Raw genomic sequence first — 21058 nt, forward strand, 5'->3', positions numbered from 1 at the left:
AGATAGGACTCCAGATAGGACTCCAGATAGGACTCCAGATAGCACTCCAGATAGGACTCCAGATAGGACTCAAGATAGGACTCCAGATAGGACTCCAGATAGATAGGACTCCAGATAGGACTCCAGATAGCACTCCAGATAGGACTCCAGATAGGACTCCAGATAGCACTCCAGATAGGACTCCAGATAGGACTACAGATAGGACTCCAGATAGGACTACAGATAGCACTCCAGATAGCACTCCAGATAGGACTCCAGATAGGACTCCAGATAGGACTCCAGATAGGACTCCAGATAGCACTCCAGATAGGACTCCAGATAGGACTCCAGATAGGACTCCAGATAGGACTCAAGATAGCACTCCAGATAGGACTCCAGATAGGACTCCAGATAGTACTCCAGATAGCACTCCAGATAGGACTCCAGATAGGACTCCAGATAGGACTCCAGATAGCACTCCAGATAGGACTCCAGATAGGACTCAAGATAGGACTCCAGATAGGACTCCAGATAGATAGGACTCCAGATAGGACTCCAGATAGCACTCCAGATAGGACTCCAGATAGGACTCCAGATAGCACTCCAGATAGGACTCCAGATAGGACTACAGATAGGACTCCAGATAGCACTCCAGATAGGACTCCAGATAGGACTCCAGATAGGACTCCAGATAGGACTCAAGATAGGACTCCAGATAGGACTCCAGATAGGACTGATTGATTGATTGAATTGAAAAGTTTATTAACAGCTTGTATATTGGGTACAGTACAGTACAGCTCAAAACATACAATTGTTAAGGGGATGCAGACCAGAGAAAGACTTTCGTCTTGTTTACATCAGGGTCCCCCATTTCCAATTCATCATATCATTTAAGACATATAAGACATATTTGACATACAGATGGCTTATTTACAATTTACATACAGGTGTTTTTTTACATACAGATGGCTTATTTACAATTTTCATTTTAGATTTCGTTCTAATACATCCTAACCGGACATTTAAGACATACCAAGTCTACAGATATACAGTTAGTAACAGAGTCTAAAATGCGAGTATATACATAGATGGGGGGGGGGAAGCTGTCCATTGTACGACAGGTTGAGATTTGTACCATTACCGGGGCCAGTTTTGCAATGCTTTCCCCCGAAGGTGCTCTTTAAGAGAGGTTTTGAAGGTAAGTATAGTTTTACTTTCCTTTACAGTTGTGGGAAGAGCGTTCCACCTTGATGTGGCATAATTGCGAAACGTGTATTCCCCTTTTTTTGTGCCAAATCTGGGTTTTACATGATTTGTGGAGCTCCCTCTGGTGTTATGATCATGGTATTCCTTGACCTTTGGGAAGAATTTTGACATGTACATGGGTACCATAGAGGTGTAGTGGATCTTGTAGACCAGGCCCATTGCAAGTAGCTGTACTCTGTCGTCTACTTTAAGCCATCCTAGGTTGTCAAAGTGGGCAGAGGTGAGGTGGGTTCTAGATGAAAGGTCAAGCAGTAGTCTGACCAGTTTATTTTGCGATGTTTGAAGTTTTATTTTTAGCGCCTTGGAGGTGCTATGGTACCATGACGTGCAAGCATAGTCATAGTACCCTTGAATGAGTGCTCCTGCCAGAGTTTTCAGGGTGTTTTTGTTTACCAGAGAGGAGATCCGGTATAGGAATCTAGTTCTTTGATTGACTTTTTTTATTACATTGGATGCCATTTTGTCACAGGAGAGGTTTGCCTCAAGAATAGATCCTAGGTATGTAATTTCCTTCTTACTTGTGACAATAATGTCACCCACTGCAACTGAGAAGTCGTCGGATTTGCTGAGATTATGTTTCGAACCGAAGAGAATGGACTCTGTTTTACCCAGGTGTAATGATAATTTATTATCGGCGAGCCAGGTGCAGATTCTGCCGAGCTCGGAGCTGAGGGTTTTTTCAACCTGCAATCTGCTCCTGTCAGAGACCAGCAGGGCTGAGTCGTCCGCCAACAGGAACAAGTTGCAGTCACATGCTGATGACATGTCATTTGCATAAATTAGGAACAGTAACGGACCTAATATGCTTCCTTGTGGAACACCACAGCTCACTGGGAGGGGGGGGGACAGAGTACCGTTTACCTCCACCATCTGTTCTCTCCCCTCCAGGTAGGATTGCATCCAGCTCACCGATAGTTTATCAAAACCAATTGCTTTTAGCTTGTCAATCAGAATGGGGTGATTGACAGTGTCGAAAGCCTTTTGTAGGTCCAGCATCACCATGCCGCAGTATTTACCCTCGTCCACCTCTTGTTTGATGTGGTCGTTCAAATAAAGAAGGCATGTGTCAGTGGAGTGGGATGTTCTAAAGCCAGATTGAAATTCATAGATTAGTTTCTTTTCTGCGAGGTACTTTTCGACCTGTTCATATACTATTTTTTCCATGACTTTCGAGATGGAGGTAAGTATAGAAACAGGGCGGTAGTTGCCTGGGTCCAATTTGCTGCCCTTTTTGTGCAGGGGGGTTACTCTTGCAATTTTGAAGTCTTTGGGTACTTTTCCCTGTTTTATGGAGAGGTTAATTATGTGAGCTATGACTGGTGAGATGGCGGTTGCTGTGTCTCTGAGGAATTTGGAGGGGATATTGTCGTGGCCTTGTTAGGTTTGAGGGCGCTCAGTTTAATGAGTACCTCTGCTGTTGTTACCCTTGCTAGACTGAAATCATCTTTGCGTACCCCTAGGTTTTTGTAGTAGGTCATGATGTGATCTACTCCAAAAAGCCCTGAGTGGGAGGGTAATTTATTTACAAGAGTTGTGGCTATGTTTGTGAAAAAAATGTTCAAGTACTTGGCCACATCCAGTTTGTCTGTGATGAGCCTGTTATCTGTCTTTATGTTTACGTTTGAAAATCTCGTTTTGAGTTTTTTACTGCAGCCAAGCTGGTTATTGAGTAATTTCCAAAGTTCACGGGGTTTATTTTTGTTTTCCTCAGTTTTGTCATTGATGAAATTCTTTTTGGCAGTTTTGATCATGGAGCTTACGTCATTTCTTAGTCTGTTTCTTTCAATTTTTAGTTCAGTCACGTGGGCCTGGAGTTCACTGCTCGTGCTTTTGGAAAGCATTGACTGACTTTTATGAAACTCAGAGCATTTTTTGTCTCTGGTTTTCATGGCGGTCAGTATGCCGGAGTGCATCCACGGCTCAGCGCGATTTTTTACCCTGGTTGTTCTTAGGGGGGCCAAATCATTGAGTATTGCAGAGAATTTGTTTTTGAAACCAAGCCATGTTTCTTCAACTTGTGTACCACTGAGCTCATCTGACCAGTCCAGGCTCTCCAGTTCTAGGTTAAAGGCCTCGCTAGAGTAGTTTTTGAGGTCTCTAGATATGACTGTTTTGTGACAGCCGGCCTTTTGTTTTAGCTTTTTGCGGGTACAGAATATCATATAATGATCACTTAAACCGCATGCTATAACCCCTTTACTGGAGATCCTGGACCTGTCAGAGGTCAGAATGAGATCAATGGTAGTTTGTGTTGTTTCACATACCCGGGTGGGTTGGGTGATTAGCTGGCTGAAGCCGTGCAGATCACAAATCCTACTGAAGGACTTGAAGACGGACGTGTCTTTACGTTGCATATCCGTGTTCCAGTCTCCAATAATAATTGTCTCTACATCCCCCACATCAGCCAAACACCCATCTAATGTATCATAAAAGTCACTCTGTTCCGGTGGTCTATAGATTGTCCCGACTATTACAGATTTAGCATTGTCAAAAAGAATTTCAACCCACACAGATTCAATATTTTCATGATGCAGGTCAGTACGGTTTTTGAAATTGGTGTCTTTATGTATGTACATGCAGACACCACCTCCATTCACGTTCCTGTCCCTTCTCACTACAAGATAATCTTCAATTTCAAGATAGGACTCCAGATAGGACTCCAGATAGGACTCCAGATAGGGATAGGACTCCAGATAGGACTCCAGATACAGATGGAGCCTCTTATTTTGGACCCCAGCATACAGCTTCCTGCCGACTGCCAGCCAGTTGCCAGCCAGTTGCCTGCCAAAGACCAGTATTCAGGAATGTTAGGCCCTCCCACTATTCTCCAATTTCAGGGTTTAACCAGGAGATGGCGCTATATATTAAATAACTAAGACTTAGTTTTTCACAATAGAAAATGCAGATATTATATAAAAAACTAAAGTTAAAATCTTGTTTTTAATGCCCCAAGAGCAATAACATCTTGTCACAAGCTTTTTGGAAGAAAAAGACTGACTCAAGAGACCTGTAGTTGACTAATTACAGGCCTCAATAAAGTTCTGCCATTGGTTGTGAAAAACAACGGTGGACATAGTGGAAAGTGAAATTGACATTGTCGAATTTAATAAAAATACAAAATAATGTATCTGTGTACGTGTTTTACTATGTGATCTGCACTTATCAAACATCTAATTAAGGCGAGACACCCCAGGTGAATAGGGTATTTTTAACTTAAAGATATCAGCTAAATATTTCTCCAGTTAATTACTTACAATAAGGCAATTGTTTTTTTGTATTACAAGTTTTCTGAAATAGCATGTTTAAATATCCAAATGAACTATTATCTCATGAAATATGCGCATATTTTAACACATTTCAGGAACCGAAATCTGAACTTTGGATAAAGCCAGGATCAAAATTATTGTTTCATTTTGTAGTCATATTAGTATCTAAGGCTTTTACAGAAGGGATTTTGGATATCTCTTTGTATCACTCCATAAATCAGAAAATACTGTCAACAGCCCTAAAATATCAATTTTCACCATGTTTTTAGGTATAAAATGTTATATAATTCAGGCTATGAATTATATATGACCAAACCCTTCTGTAAAAGCCTTCATAATATTGATAGGAATATAACTGGAAGGTTTGGTGTATGTAACTGCTGAGTGATTCTACAATTTAGGGTACATTCCATGTCCATTGATGTCCATTGATGATAATTATAATTATTCTAACTATTTTCTTCAAAAATATCATATTTTGCCTATTATTGGAAAGCATGTTATAATATCACACAAACATTATGTGCATCCTATGCTTTATTTAGCTTGAAATGTGTCATGATGTTCTTAAATTGTCAGTTTTTGCTATGTCCGTTTTTCAGTTGAGGGTGTCTTGGATTCAAAATAATGAATAAAAACCATTAAAGTAAATTTAAAAAAGTATTCATTTATTTCAAAAGTCTAAATACTAAAGAATAATAACATATTTTTAATTGATTTCCCCCTTTAAATAATTTAAATATCTTAATATATGAATGTCCGCAAAAGTTCTGTCAACTATGTTACTAACAGAACTTCCCCCTTTAACTCAAAAATGGTTTGTCCCAATACCATGTCACCAGCATCACATGATGCCATGTTCCTCTTTGGCAGACATTTTGAACACACTGTGGTGATTGACCTCTACATTTTTACAATATTTTATGTATAATAGCACATGGTCAATTAATATACTCATTGACAATCAACAATGTTACGTACATTGTTATGGTTTACAATTGTTTAATGATTTTAATTCAATTATATGTGCAAATGTGATGTTAACCTGTTCAAGAAAATGACATGTGGTCATCCAGGCAAGGCCTACCATTGAAATGATGGGTCAAAATAGGGAAATTGTCAACTAGGTTACCTGTCAACTAAGTTACCCAGTACTGTAATAACTGTAGTAACTTAGTTGACAGGTAACCTAGTTGACAATTTGTACGACATGTAGACGTCATTACACATCATTATCAATGGAATTTTGCACTTCTGCCTTGAAATGAACATAGTGCTGATGGTTAATAATGTGTCCAGTCAACTATGTTATTTGCGTCAAATGTTTGACTTCATTGTCAACTATGTTGCACCTCATTTTTTCAAATTTAAAATATCTAAAATAGTGCTTCTGATATCCTTTATAGTATAATGTATATCTACACAGGTTTTTTGTATAACCTTGCTTTGTGCAAGTGACAATTGTTGTCGTCTTCTCTGTGAACGTTTTTTTCTCCGTTATTTTGCCATTTTCAGATTTAAATTTCGAGCGGAAAGCTAACCAGGAAGTAATAATTACTTAAGCGGAGAACGGAGAAAGTAAACGTTACAGCAGGCATAACAACAGCCGGTGTTTATTTTATTATAATATATATCATTTGTTTTAAAGCTCAATATATAGTTTTATTATAATATATAGTCGTTATTCATTTGTTATAAAGCTCAATAAGGAAGATTGAACTTTAAACTTTCACACACGTTGACCGGCGAAAAACTCTGCCCGGTTCACCGACCCCCCTCTGAGTGAATACCCAAGATATCTTGGTTTGATTTGGAGAAGGCTTTTAAAGTATACTAACTCTAACTCTATTGTATACTAACTCTTCCCGTCAAGAATATGAATAGAACTTAGATAGACCACTTTACATTTCTGCGAATGAATAGCTTAGCTACTTGGCACTAAGAGTACAGATATGTCTACCCTTTCTTTTCAGAGTGTAATATCTGCATTTTCTCTTTTGGTTTGAATAGGAGAAGGGCAATGGTTATCGACGGTGCTTTTAATGCCTATTGTATACGAACTGTGTGATTTATATTGCTTTTCAAATGCATATAAGCCCCCCATTTACACTGCACTTCCCCGTCAAGAAAATGAATAGCACTTAGTTAGATCACTTTACAGATCAGGTTGGACCAGCCCTGTCGCTACTCTCTGCATTTCCTACTGCAGATAAAAAAAAAGCTACAAATATGTATTTCTTAATAAACTAAATAGTATTCTGTAGATAAATGTAGATAGTAGATAGTATTCTGTAGATAAATGTAAACGTAAATAAATGTAAACGTTCACCATCCCCCACCCGCCCACTGTTTGTTGCTTTTTGACATGTAAATGGTAACTACCCCCCTCTGAGTGAATACCTGTTGTACCTGTCCGGGGCTAAGCCCATAGGCCCTTTCCCCCCTCCCCCGTCGCACCTTCTAACAGAACCCCCCCCCCCCCCATATCTGGATTTGGCCCACAGACCTAGAGAGTAGCAAAATACAGTGAGTCCTAAACACAAGTAGTCAGGGTTCATTTATAACGCTTATTTTGATTTATTTTTCTCAAATGATGCTGTATGTTTCACTTTCTGAAAGCGTTAGAATCGCACATGAAAAATATTGAAAGCTGCCAGCTGCCCTCGGCCATGTCTTTGGCGGTGATCCAAGCTTCGGTACCACAGTGGATAAAGTTAGTAATACATTTATAGGCTACTGATCAAATGTCAATACATTACATAAGTCTTATTCTCATTCATACTTAATTTATTTCTTCTTCTGTCAGTATGAACACAAAAAACTAACCGGTATTACATTTCATTCTAAAGTTTACGGTCTAAAAAGGTATTTAAAACAGATAATTTGTCGTTGCTTTTGGCATAAGCAGTCAGAGGAAACATAACGTTCTCAGTAAGATTCACGAGCGTCTAACTCTCTCCCCCCTCCCCCTTTTGAACTTTTCGTGAAGATGGCCTTATTCATTTTTAATACAACTGAGATGTTGGGAATCTATTTATAGACAATTTATTGTGGCTCAGGTTAAGATTCCTCAAGTGAGAATCTCTCTAGTGATTACCTTGATGCCAAGGAAGTGCTCAGTGTATGTCTTATGACCATTTAAATAGTTAATGTGTTGTCTTGTGTTGACCTGCAACCGCATCTTTACACCTCCATGTTCACATTTCCCTTAAGCAGGGGGTGTCAAACTCAATTTCATCGCGGGCCACATCAGCATTAAGGTTGCACTCAAAGGGCCGGTTGTAACTTTAAGACTATATATAAATAATGTTTTATATAACATTATTGCCTCTGCATTGGATTATTATCGGATAAGGTAATAACTTAATAATTAACTATGTCTGAGAGCAGAAGTTTAGGGCAAATCATTTCAAATAATTATTGAGCTTTAAAACAAATGAATAACGACTATACATTATAATAAAATAAACACTGGCTGTTGTTATGCCTGCTGTAACGTTAACTTACTCCGTTCTCCGCTTAAGTAATTATGCCGTTACAAGCTTCATAGTTGTATTTATCATCTAAATTTGCTGAAACAAGTTTAATATTCTGAAAGCCAAGACTTTGTTTATTTGAAATCAGTAACTGTAACGGTGTAATGTTTGATAAGTGCATGCAGATCACATAAAACACGTACACAGATACATTATTTTGTATTTTTATTAAATTTGACAATCTCAATTTCACTTTCCACTATGTCCACCGTTGTTTTTCACAACCAATGGCAGAACTTTATTGAGGCCTGCAATTAGTCGACTACAGGTCTCCTGGGTCAGTCTTGTCCTCCAAAAATCCTCTATCGCTTGCATCAGCTCCTGCTTCGAGCCTGGTTTAGCCTCCTTCCGAATGAAGTCTTTCATCAAGTGCCAGACCAACTCGATGGGATTCAAATCCGGAGATTCGGGTGGAGTTTTAACCCAGTTTATTCCCTCAGCCGCAATTGCAGCTGCTGCCGCGCTGTGTTTCGGGTCATTGTCTTGGAAGAAGCGGTGATCCGACCCAAAATGTCCCCTGGTGTATGGACTTGCAGCTTCCTTGATGATACTGTTTTCGAAGTAAATTCTGTCCATGATTCCTTCAAAGATAACCAAAGGGCCTGGACCGTGGTGCGAAATCATTCCCCAGACATGCAACTTTATCGGATGTTTCGGTTGAGGCTTTGCAACAGAATGGTTCTTTCTGTTGAAACTGAGCCTTGCAAAGTGTTCCAGAGCTATTGTGGATTCATCCGTAAAAAGCACATCATGCCACGTTTCCCCAGACTCGATCCACTGGAGGGCTTGTCTCAGCCTTGCTTCTTTATTGTGATCTCTGATCATTGGAGTGAAACGGGTCCTGCCATATTTCCAGCCAAGTTTTCTCCTGGCCTTGCGGATGCTGCTGAGTCCTAGCGAAACCCCAAAGTCCGCCTGAATTTTCCGCTTTACAACATGAGCCGGGAGTTCGTCATCAGCCGTTGTCGCATTCTCGATCGCATTCACGATATTGCTGTAAAAGAAAAATACAAAAGCCATCAGGGAAATGCAGAACTATCACATGTCAGCTGTTTACGATACGTGCTATACTATTAAATAAGGTAGGCTACTTACGGTTTGAGTTTTCTTGGACCTGAGCGGCGGGGTGGTTTCGCCTGGAAGTGATATCGCAGAGTGCTTTGTGAAATTGCTATGCCAAGGCTTGCAAAATGTTCTTGAATTTCTCTTGTTGATTTTCCATTTGCCCGCATGACACGAACCTCCTGGGACTTCTCACGGTTGATGCGCATCCTGGCTGTTGTAGTGGAATAGTGGATTCCAGATTCCAGAAGCCGGTTACGCAAATTAGTAGCCGACAAAAGTAGGTGCGGCTGTAGCTGTAGACGCGCCAATAGAAATCCAGGTGCACGAACACCATGTACGATTCACAGATAAATAGAGTGCATAACTTGCTTTTGGCACACCGTCTTTTGTGAAGAAGAAGAACGCACAACATTTATTTGTGAGAGAACTAAGAAGAACTTAATGGATTCCAACAAGTTCTACGAGAGCAAGAGAAGAAAAGTTCTTGCACAGGTGAGCTGACATAAATTGATTGTAAATAACCTATACTCTGCCCTTTGGACCTACTGTATGTGTGATTATTTGTTAATTTCACTTGTGCTTATGTCTAATTGTGTTATATTCTTTATTCCTAATTCCTATAGTCCGCCCCGCAGATGGACACTGCAAAAAAGGTGAAGCCGTCTCCTGCGACCAAAAAACCAAGCAAAGTCAGACTGGTTAAAAAGAAAGCGGTACGTACTATTGGCCCTCATTGTCAATCATTAATACTTAGGGGTTGAATTGGGATTTGATTTGGGGGCGGGGGGTCTCATTATTATTATTATATCTCAATACAAATAGAAAGTATTAATTAGTTTTAACATATCGTTTTTGGAATACAAATGTGACCACTGGTATTCATATTTTTTTTCTGTTTCCTATCAGGCCATCACACTTAAGGTGCTCCCGGTGGCTGTTTCATGTGCGGCTGGCGGATTGCCTGACGCAGAGATCCGGGCACTGAAAATCCGGTTAACCGCCACGGAGGCACAAGTGTTGGAGCTGACAGAAGAGCGTGCTGCCATGAGGTTGGAGCGCGCTGCCATGAGGTTGGCACAGCAGACTGCAGAGTCGGAGCGCGCTGCCATGACGGTGGCACAGCACACTGCAGAGTCGGAGCGGGTTGCCATGACGTTGGCACAGGTTGCCATGAGGTTGGAACTGCAGCAGCACCTGGACACACAGGTCCAATCCAGGCGACGGCTGTTTGAGTTACCTGTGGGAGACGCAGACCCACAGCCTCTACAGGCAGAGGTGCCAATTCCAGCGGTCACTGGAAGCGGTCACTTCCGGTCGGAAGCAATACCACGACCGTCGCACACACCTGATGCGCCCACCCTCCTCAGGGCAGTTTCCGCGGCTCGCGAGGACAAGTTCTTCGAGGACTGCTTTCGCAGTGGACAGCATCGCCCAGAGAAATTTGCGGGTGATATGTTCATGGCCATGTTGCCATTTCACTCATATGAGAACATGGCCAAAATCACAAACTGGAGTGGGAGCAAAGGGAAAATGCCTCTTCCCCTCAATGTGAGGCAGACACTTGAGTCCAGTGTCTCCCGTCGGTTCCCAGGCCTGACCACGGACCAGTGGCATAAAATTAGGAACCGGGTAAACGAGAGACTGAGGAGCCCAAGAAAAACGGATCCAGAAACACCTCGCCCTGGTTTCCGCCACAGATAGATTCAACTGTAGATAGGCCGCAGATAGGCATAGTTTGTTCAATATAGGACCATACGATTAGGATTTATTGTAGATTATTTAGTTAAATAAAAACATGGTGATGTTTTATAATATAAGATTAGGATTTATTGTAGATTAATTTGTTAAATAAAAACATGGTGATGTTTTGTAAATGTATGATCCTATCTGAAAAAATATTAATACTCCTAAAATAAATGGTAGACATATCAAATTGTTTCCTCTTTGTATTTGTTTTATTATTTTCTCATCTGTGATGGATAAAGAAAGTAATCTGATTACGTTACTTTTTTAAAACACGTAACTGTAACTGTATTCGGATGCTTTCAGAGCCATGTATTCAGTAATCAGTAACTGATTACATTTACAAAGTAACCCTCCCAACCCTGTTCATAAAGTGTTTCTAGGATTTCTAAACGAACTATGACAGCTGTCACTACCCGATCCGTTCGCCTGCCCGATCGGTACTGCGCATGTGCGAGATGGTCCGCCAATTGGGTTCTTTTATTTGGGGTTAAGTACATTGTCAGAATAAGTGAGAAATGGATTTAACTTCTGTTAGACAGTGTTGATAATTTGTGATCTTCTCGCTCCCAGGAAAGAAACTTAAAATAACGAGACTAATGGAGTCTCTGAAAAGGTTCAAATGGGTAGTTTAATTAAGTAACGTGGTTAAAGAACAAGCATGGTGAATGGAGAGACAAAGCCGGTGTTGTCTTGAGGGAGGCTGCAGCGAAGGGAAGAGACTGAGTTATCTTTCGTCCTGCCTTTTTATCCACGTCTCGTTGTCCCCCGCTGTGCAAATAGTGGGTGGCCCCCTACTCAGGCCCCGGCTCCACGAGGACGAAAACTGGTTGAATCCGCATATTTCTCATGCGTATAGCCCTCTAAGCTCCACGACGCCGTAAGGGAAACGTAGAAACAGACCCCGCAAACGACAACGGGTCCAAAGGTGGATAGATCTGGGAACGGAGCGCTCTGGGGGGTCCAACGGGGCCGTGGAGTCGCCTATACGGTCATCCGTTTTCATAGCCCCGCCTCTCCCCACCTCTCCCCACCTCTCCCCACCTCTCCCCACCTCTCCCCGCCTCTCCCCGCCTCTCCCCACCTCTCCCCCGCAGGGTTGCTATCGTGCTCCAGTCGCTACTGACCATGCTACAGTTCTTTGTGCAACATCTACAGGAGCTCCTCCTTGAATTCAGATTATTGATCTTTCTCTCGATATGGACATAAACGCGAGTGAAGTCTAATCTGACAGGACGGAGACACGCAGCTCCTCCTGCTGTGATGCAGCGGGAGCAAAACACACACTTCAAGTCAGATCATCACCCTTAGCTATTTTAATTACCTCTCAAACTAAACTAGTTATAAATATGTTCATTTTTACTGTCGGGTCACTCATTACAGGATCAGCTGCTGCATGAGACAGACACTGACGCTGTGAGAAGAGAGGAAAAAGAGACAGGCTCTGTGTATTTGATGATTATATATCATTATATCGTCGTTATTCATTTGTTTTAAAGCTCAATAAATAACAATGAAGACCTTTGACCGGCACTTTTATAATTTTGTCCGGAAGATTTAAACTTTAACACACGCTGACCGGCGAAAAACTCTGCCCGGTTCCCTCGGCCCCCACCGCGGAGAATACACAGAAGTGCAGCCATGACAACCATTCTTCTTCGCTGCTTTTGTGGAGGAAGTTGCTGCTTTTGTGGAGGAAGTTACAGCGCCACGTACAGGTTCGGCATATGTACTGCAGCTTTTCCAGCGTTTGGATGTAAACGGAGCCGTCTCGTGGAGCTTGACACAATCCGGTGTATATTGCGTGTGGGCGGAAGGTTTTTTGCGGTTGCGTTTGCGTTTCTCCGATGCGTTTTGCCGTATTTGTCCTCGTGGAGCCGGGGCCTCATTTGCCGGTTCGATATCGCGAGAGCACAGATGATTTCGACATTGATATTCTCTGCCTACTTCCTTAAGCATTTTCTCCTCATTATCTCTGTCATGACTTTCTATTTAATACCTTATAAACAGCTGTAATACTTAGTTTAGAAGTCCTAGTGGTTCCGCTCCGGCACAGTTCTTATTTTACGGAAATTCCCTCTGACGTCATAGCTTCTCACGTATCTGTAAACACTACGATCAACTAGACCTTCATTTAATATTCAGCAGTAATAATATCTTAACGTCTATCGATGTAGTGTTAAAGTCCGTACGTTTGTGTGTAACACTCCAAGTCATTTTCACTTTACATTCAGAAAACGCAACATTAGTCACAAGCTAACCGGATAAAGGATTTTTCAGAATAAAAGCTTGGCATTGATTTCCTGAGAACTTCCAGGCTTTTCCACAATAAAACAGCTTTAAACTGACGATATGTTTTAGACTGAATTATGCTGTTTAACATTGATTTTAATTTCTAACAACAGCTATCATACTGAATACATATGTATGCAAAAATGTATGGCATTAATATCCTAATAAGACTCACCTAATTAACTAACAACTAATAATTAACTCACCTAACTCACCTAATAAGATCATAAGACTCGCGCATGCGCAATGCATATTCGCATATTGGCCAGCCGCCTAGACGGTCGAGACGTCAAGTGTCCTAGTTGGGTTGCAGTTGTCACTACCCGATCCGTCCACCTGCCCGATCGGTACTGCGCATGTGCATATTGCTCAACTCCGTACGGCAACCCAACTAGGACACTTGATACAGTGGCTTTTGGCAAAGCACACAAAGAAAACAAAAAAAACCGAGAGAGATGAGTTATTGTTATTACAACGTGACTTCACTATTATTTAACAACTATTTTTATTGGGTTCTTTTATTTGGGGTTAAGTACATTGTCAGAATAAGTGAGAAATGGATTTAACTTCTGTTAGACAGCTATCATACTGAATAAATATTTATGCAAAAATGTATGGCATTAATAATGTATATCTAATTACATTTAAAAATGTATGGCATTAATAATGTATATCTAATTACATTAACTGTGAATGTCTTTCATTTTATTTAAAATGAAATAAAATTACATAAAACATTTTCCATAAAAAAGTTGATTCAAGAACAAATCAGTACTTTTCTTATATGACTATTATTGCTAAATTTGAAAGGTCTTTACCAGCTTTGGAATTATATATATATATATATATATATATATATATATATATATATATATATATATATAGCACTTCTGCCATCCCATCTCTACTGACATATGGATCTTAACAAAGATCCGCTATACATTAGTACCAGATATACTGTACACGGACATTTTAGTGAACCAGACCAGCTGTTTCCGCCGGATCTTCGCTTCCCGGGCATCACGTTGTTTACAAGTGTGTTCAGATGCTAAATAAAAGTTTAGCTTGTACTTTTGATACCCCGCCTCTCGGCACCACAACATCCAGTTTACTGTATTTCACATGAGCGATGTCGAACATTGAAAAGTCCTTATAAAATCTCTGTTATTAGATCAGTACTTTTCTTATATGACTATTATTGACTTGAACACTGAGAATGTATTTATTAACTTCAGACATTTGAAATATTTGAAATCAGATGAAAACAAACTGTAACGGACCCTGCCGTGTTATCTATGATTACTATGCCTTACTGTACATTCATAATTTCAGCCGGAGGTAGGCGTTGCGGAGGAGCAGATTGCGAGTGAGGTGCCTGTTCTAAACGAACTATTCCAGCTGTTATAAAGCATTAAATAAAAAGTAAGCAAGGAATACAGAATGTTTCGTTACGTAACTTTGTTGAGAATGTGGCCATGTACATGTAATACATGGGATCATTTGCAGCGACTTGGTCATTGTGGGGAAAAATAACACCCATCCTGATCGTTTCAATGAAGTTGAATACAGAATATTCATATTTGTCAGTGATTTCATGTCAATTCGGCGAACATAAACATCAATGATGATGATTAAATTAGGATTAAAAATCGGGAGAGCCGGCTCGTTCGTTTTTTTCCGACTAAACAACATCTATTATTTAGAAGTTGATTTCACATGACTCCAGTGTGGAACCCCACTGCACCCCCTGGTGGATCAATGATCCATTGCAGCTGGCTTCACAATAATTAAATGTATTTATCATGGGGGCGGTATCAAGTCAGACTGGGGGGCGGCCGGCCATCACGGAACGTGCATGAACCGATCACGACCCTCGCACTTTAAACTGTCCAAAATAAGACGCTTCATCTGTAGGACTCCAGATAGGACTCCAGATAGCACTCCAGATAGCACTCCAGATAGGACTCCAGATAGGACTCCAGATAGGACTCCAGATAGGACTCCAGATAGGACTCCAGAGAGGACTCCAGATAGATAGGACTCCAGATAGGACTCCAGATAGGACTCAAGATAGGACTCCAGATAGGACTCCAGATAGGACTCCAGATAGCACTCCAGATAGGACTCCAGATAGGACTCCAGATAGCACTCCAGATAGGACTCCAGATAGGACTCAAGATAGGACTCCAGATAGGACTCCAGATAGGACTCCAGAGAGGACTCCAGATAGATAGGACTCCAGATAGGACTCCAGATAGGACTCAAGATAGGACTCCAGATAGGACTCCAGATAGGACTCCAGATAGCACTCCAGATAGGACTCCAGATAGGACTCCAGATAGCACTCCAGATAGGACTCCAGATAGGACTCAAGATAGGACTCCAGATAGGACTCAAGATAGGACTCCAGATAGGACTCCAGATAGGACTCAAGATAGGACTCCAGATAGGACTCCAGATAGGACTCCAGATAGCACTCCACCCAGCGGGTCCCAGTGGCTGGGGGCGTTGCCAAATTTCCCCATTTGTTCAATTTCAGGATTGAACCATGAGATGGCGCTTCATTCACAAACACCCTGCAGTAGACCTTAGTCGCCATGTGGCAGCTCTGCAGGTGTGTTGCTGAAGAGCAGCTCTGCAGGTGTGTTGCTGGAGAGCAGCTCTGCAGGTGTGTTGCTGGAGAGCAGCTCTGCAGGTGTGTTGCTGGAGAGCAGCTCTGCAGGTGTGTTGCTGAAGAGCAGCTCTGCAGGTGTGTTGCTGAAGAGCAGCTCTGCAGGTGTGTTGCTGAAGAGCAGCTCTGCAGGTGTGTTGCTGAAGAGCAGCTCTGCAGGTGTGTAGCTGAAGAGCAGCTCTGCAGGTGTGTTGCTGCAGCTCTGCAGGTATGTTGCTGAAGAGCAGCTCTGCAGGTGTGTTGCTGGAGAGCAGCTCTGCAGGTGTGTTGCTGGAGAGCAGCTCTGCAGGTGTGTTGCTGAAGAGCAGCTCTGCAGGTGTGTTGCTGGAGAGCAGCTCTGCAGGTGTGTTGCTGAAGAGCAGCTCTGCAGGTGTGTTGCTGGAGAGCAGCTCTGCAGGTGTGTTGCTGCAGGTGTGTTGCTGAAGAGCAGCTCTGCAGGTGTGTTGCTGAAGAGCAGCTCTGCAGGTGTGTTGCTGAAGAGCAGCTCTGCAGGTGTGTTGCTGCAGCTCTGCAGGTATGTTGCTGAAGAGCAGCTCTGCAGGTGTGTTGCTGGAGAGCAGCTCTGCAGGTGTGTTGCTGCAGCTCTGCAGGTGTGTTGCTGGAGAGCAGCTCTGCAGGTGTGTTTGCTGAAGAGCAGCTCTGCAGGTGTGTTGCTGGAGAGCAGCTCTGCAGGTGTGTTGCTGGAGAGAAGCTCTGCAGGTGTGTTGCTGAAGAGCAGCTCTGCAGGTGTGTTGCTGGAGAGCAGCTCTGCAGGTGTGTTGCTGCAGCTCTGCAGGTGTGTTGCTGAAGAGCAGCTCTGCAGGTGTGTTGCTGGAGAGCAGCTCTGCAGGTGTGTTGCTGAAGAGCAGCTCTGCAGGTGTGTTGCTGAAGAGCAGCTCTGCAGGTGTGTTGCTGAAGAGCAGCTCTGCAGGTGTGTTGCTGGAGAGCAGCTCTGCAGGTGTGTTGCTGGAGAGCAGCTCTGCAGGTGTGTTGCTGGAGAGCAGCTCTGCAGGTGTGTTGCTGGAGAGCAGCTCTGCAGGTGTGTTGCTGGAGAGCAGCTCTGCAGGTGTGTTGCTGGAGAGCAGCTCTGCAGGTGTGTTGCTGAAGAGCAGCTCTGCAGGTGTGGTTGCTGAAGAGCAGCTCTGCAGGTGTGTTGCTGGAGAGCAGCTCTGCAGGTGTGTTGCTGAAGAGCAGCTCTGCAGGTGTGTTGCTGAAGAGCAGCTCTGCAGGTGTGTTGCTGAAGAGCAGCTCTGCAGGTGTGTTGCTGCAGCTCTGCAGGTGTGTTGCTGAAGAGCAGCTCTGCAGGTGTGTTGCTGGAGAGCAGCTCTGCAGGTGTGTTGCTGCAGCTCTGCAGGTGTGTTGCTGAAGAGCAGCTCTGCAGGTGTGTTGCTGGAGAGCAGCTCTGCAGGTGTGTTGCTGAAGAGCAGCTGCTACTATAATGAAAAAACATCAATATTTGAGATCAAATAAAAAAAATATCTAATCTTATCTTAATTGTAATTCAATAATATTTAGTCTTTATATATTAAATAATCATAATAATAATGTAAATGTTTACACTTCTTTATTTTTTATGCTCACACTTTTACCTTTACTATAGTTTGCTTTAATGTATATTTGTTGTAATATTGTTGTGGTGTACACAGTACAGTAGATCGAAGTAAATCAACTCGTACATTATCACGTGTTATAAAACTGACAAGTCAAATCAAGCAATCTGATTGGTTCTTAGCCGTGATATAATCAGCATATACCACGGGTAGAGTTGTAGTTACTTGTCACAACAACTCAGTATCCCTCCGCGTCTGAGATAAACAGTGTACAGTTGGTCTGAAAAGCAAACAGCATGCTGCTTGCTTTTCAAACTGGGACAAGAAACAGCGGAGAAGTAACGGGGCAGAAACCCTCCTTTTCACGCAGCGGTCCAGACATAGACTTCAAACGGCAAAACATATTCAGTGTGCAGTTCCTTTGGCATGAGGGCAGGGGTATCTAGATACTTCCCAAGGTCTGACATCATGAAGTGTGCTACTTTTAAAGCAAGCAACCATGTTTTCAAATCTGTAATCAAAAAGGTCCGCAAAAACGCTATCGACCAATCAGATTGCTTGATTTGACTTGTCCGTTTTATAAATATATTTACATTTAGTCCGTTACGAAACAAACTTACAAAGCTTAAGATGGAAACATGTAAGGTTAACTTGGACCTCCGGGGGGGTCTCACTATGGAGGAGTGGATTGAGGGGGGGGGGGTCTCACTATGGAGGAGGGGATTGAGGGGGGGGGGGTCTCACTATGGAGGAGTGGATTGAGGGGGGGGGGGTCTCACTATGGAGGAGTGGATTGAGGGGGGGGGGGGTCTCACTATGGAGGAGTGGATTGAGGGGGGGGGGGTCTCACTATGGAGGAGTGGATTGAGGGGGGGGGGTCTCACTATGGAGGAGTGGATTGAGCAGTGCCTATCTCCAGAAAGCACCTAAAGGACGACATGCAGAGCTACGTGAAGAGCAGGTAGACCAACTGGAAAGGTACCACCATTCAAAAGCTTTCTGATGCCGGTCTTGAACCAAAGCAGAGAAATGATGAGCGTTCGTGGCCTCAGGTGAGAAAGCTCTCTCCAGAGCTACTGGAAGCCCAATCTCAGGGACCGGAGAAAGTGGAGCAATATTCTCTCCACGCCAAAGAACAGCCTAGAACAACCTCAGCCTATACAAGTAACCACGTAAGCCATGCTGCTGATGCTGGACAGGTTTTAAAATAATGGATCAACGCTCTCCGTCTAATATGTCCGCTAGCTGTTAGTGTTGTTGCATAGCAACCACCTCGCACTATGTTTCGTGCAGAAGGCAACGGAGGGACTATTTTATTTTGAACATCATTATTTACTAATAAAAACTATTTAAATTAGAGTGTGTATTCTTCTTTCACATTGCCACACTTGATAACCGTTTCATAAAAGCAATAGCTCACTTCAGGCCGTGGTATATGTTCATTATATCACAGCTGAGGGCGTGGTTCAACCCCCTCAGCTGTGATATGAGCATATATCACAGCTGAGGGCGTGGTTCAACCCCCTCAGCTGTGATATGAGCATATATCACAGCTGAGGGCGTGGTTCAACCCCCTCAGCTGTGATATAATGAACATATACCACGGCCTGTCGTGAGCTATTGCTTAATTATACAGTAATGCTTTGTATTATTAAGTAATATCATTCATTAACCCCATTATAGCAGATGCCACATTGAATGGATGAACACATTTATGCATCAATAATTACAACGGAGTATTTCTAAATACAAGTTGTAAAAATACTTATATGTATTTAATACTAATAACATGATTCATTTGACTTTCAGATGATAATACTTTTCACTTGGGCTATTGACAATTTTGAATGCAGGACATTTGCTTCTAACACGTCTTTTACCTCGGTAAATAATCTGAATACTTCTTCCACCTCTAATTTTAACCTGTCACTGTTTTTAAAACTTTAATTCAATGTTTGATATTTCCAGAGACCCTTTCAGACCGGCAATGCTGCCCTGCATGTGTTACGGGTCCCCGATATGAGGACCACAGTAACGGTTATGATACCTGTATGGTGCAGGTGAAACAGAAGTAATGAGGACACCTTGTGTTCAGTTTCCTTCCAGATTACTTTTGAGGTTGTTTTATTACACAAAATCATATAAACATATCAATTATCTTATGCATTTCAGTTTCGACTTACATTCCTCAATAACCATTCACATACCTTCACTCTGTCTGTATGTTACTCTTTTATGTGATAAACACATAGGCCTATGTCGAATTGAATTTCACATTCAATAACATCTGTGTACCTTAAATACATTTGTATACAGTATTAACCTGTATTTAATACTACTCTTCTTTTTACTTTCACTTAAAAGTAGTATTTCATGACTCCTCTAACCTGTCATGTTGACTATTTACCTTCTTCCATTAATGGCAGGTCACTAAAATGCATTACTGAAACATATTTAAGTGTAACAAACAACCTTACTGTTTTACCAACAGTAACTAACTTATAACCCTTACAAAGTACATATTTATTACAAACTCACAATCACTATACATGCATGTAAATACTCAGTGTACGGGAGCCTTCAGATATACTGACAAACTTGTATCCTTACTGCGTCAGGTCCATGGATGTATAATAAGAACTGGATACAGCGTGGGAGGCGGGGCCTCATCATGGATGTATAATAAGAACTGGATACAGCGTGGGAGGCGGGGCCTCATCATGGATGTATAATAAGAACTGGATACAGCGTGGGAGGCGGGGCCTCATCATGGATGTATAATAAGAACTGGATACAGCGTGGGAGGCGGGGCCTCATTCATTCCTATGAGAGTTGCTCATTCGCGCATGATGATAAAATGGCCCAACTTTTGAGAGAGCGAAACGTCACAGATTACCCAGCATGCCTGAGAAGTACCCGTATGTGCGCTCATAGCGTATGCGCAACTTTAACCATGGTTGCGGTCGAATACTCCAAAAAATCAGCTCCTAAGTTCTAACCCTATCGTCTATTCCTTAACCTCTGAGTGAAAGGTCACGGGGTTAAGGGATAGTGGATAGGAGAATTCAAAAGGACTTAGGAGAAGAGACTGCGGTACTTTAGAGAATCGACTGCACTTCCACTATCCGACGTGTTTATGATGCGCCAGCGGACGTCATGAATGTGCGCCTGCTGCTGTGGGGAAACTATGGAAACTACAGTTTTCTATACAGCGGACTACAACATGGATGTTTAATAAGAACGAGGGACTACTGTAAACTCATCTAGAGACTCTGCACCGTGCTCTGATGCTGTTATGCTTTATGAACGGGGACAACAGAGAAACATATTCTTCATGACCAAAGTTGAAATTGAAATAAAAAAGGAAAGTGAAACTTATGCTCGTCACCCTCTCCCTCCGGTCCACATTAATACAAATGATCCCAATACGTATGATTGTATGAAAAGATCTTAAAATCAATACAAATGTATTTATTATAAACGTTAGTCCTTAACATCTATCACTGTGTATATCACCATTCAAACATCTTTTAAAAGTTGAACAAACCCCACACAGCTCAGTAAAGACTGTGAAATGTTGACTTTATTTGATCATTTCAGTCAAAACTAACGTTCATATTTCTCTTTTTGATTATAATACTGATGAACGTTCAAAACAAAGCACTTTGGCAACTTACCACATACGTTTTAAAATGCTTAATAAGCACCGTA

The 21058-nt window shown here is 42.1% G+C and overlaps 1 protein-coding gene across 1 annotated transcript; it reads left to right on the forward strand.

Moving 5' to 3' along the window:
• The first annotated feature begins 9348 nt into the window (after positions 1–9348).
• Positions 9349–10813, forward strand: LOC117474946. Its single transcript, XM_034120981.1, has 2 exons — positions 9349–9825; positions 10019–10813. Exons 1-2 carry the CDS (start codon positions 9748–9750, stop codon positions 10811–10813), a joined length of 873 nt encoding a protein of 290 aa, XP_033976872.1. The 5' UTR covers positions 9349–9747.
• The last annotated feature ends 10245 nt before the right edge of the window (positions 10814–21058 follow it).

This window comes from Trematomus bernacchii, unplaced genomic scaffold (assembly GCF_902827165.1).
Source record: "Trematomus bernacchii unplaced genomic scaffold, fTreBer1.1, whole genome shotgun sequence".
Lineage (NCBI taxonomy): Eukaryota > Metazoa > Chordata > Actinopteri > Perciformes > Nototheniidae > Trematomus > Trematomus bernacchii.

What these genes read in the sequence shown, in the direction of transcription:
- LOC117474946 (XM_034120981.1), top strand. Translation starts at nt 9,748, where the DNA reads ATGGACACTGCAAAAAAGGTGAAGCCGTCTCCTGCGACCAAAAAACCA. An exon ending in GACTGGTTAAAAAGAAAGCG is followed by an intron (nt 9,826 to 10,018) that starts GTACGTACTATT and finishes GTTTCCTATCAG; the next exon opens with GCCATCACACTTAAGGTGCT.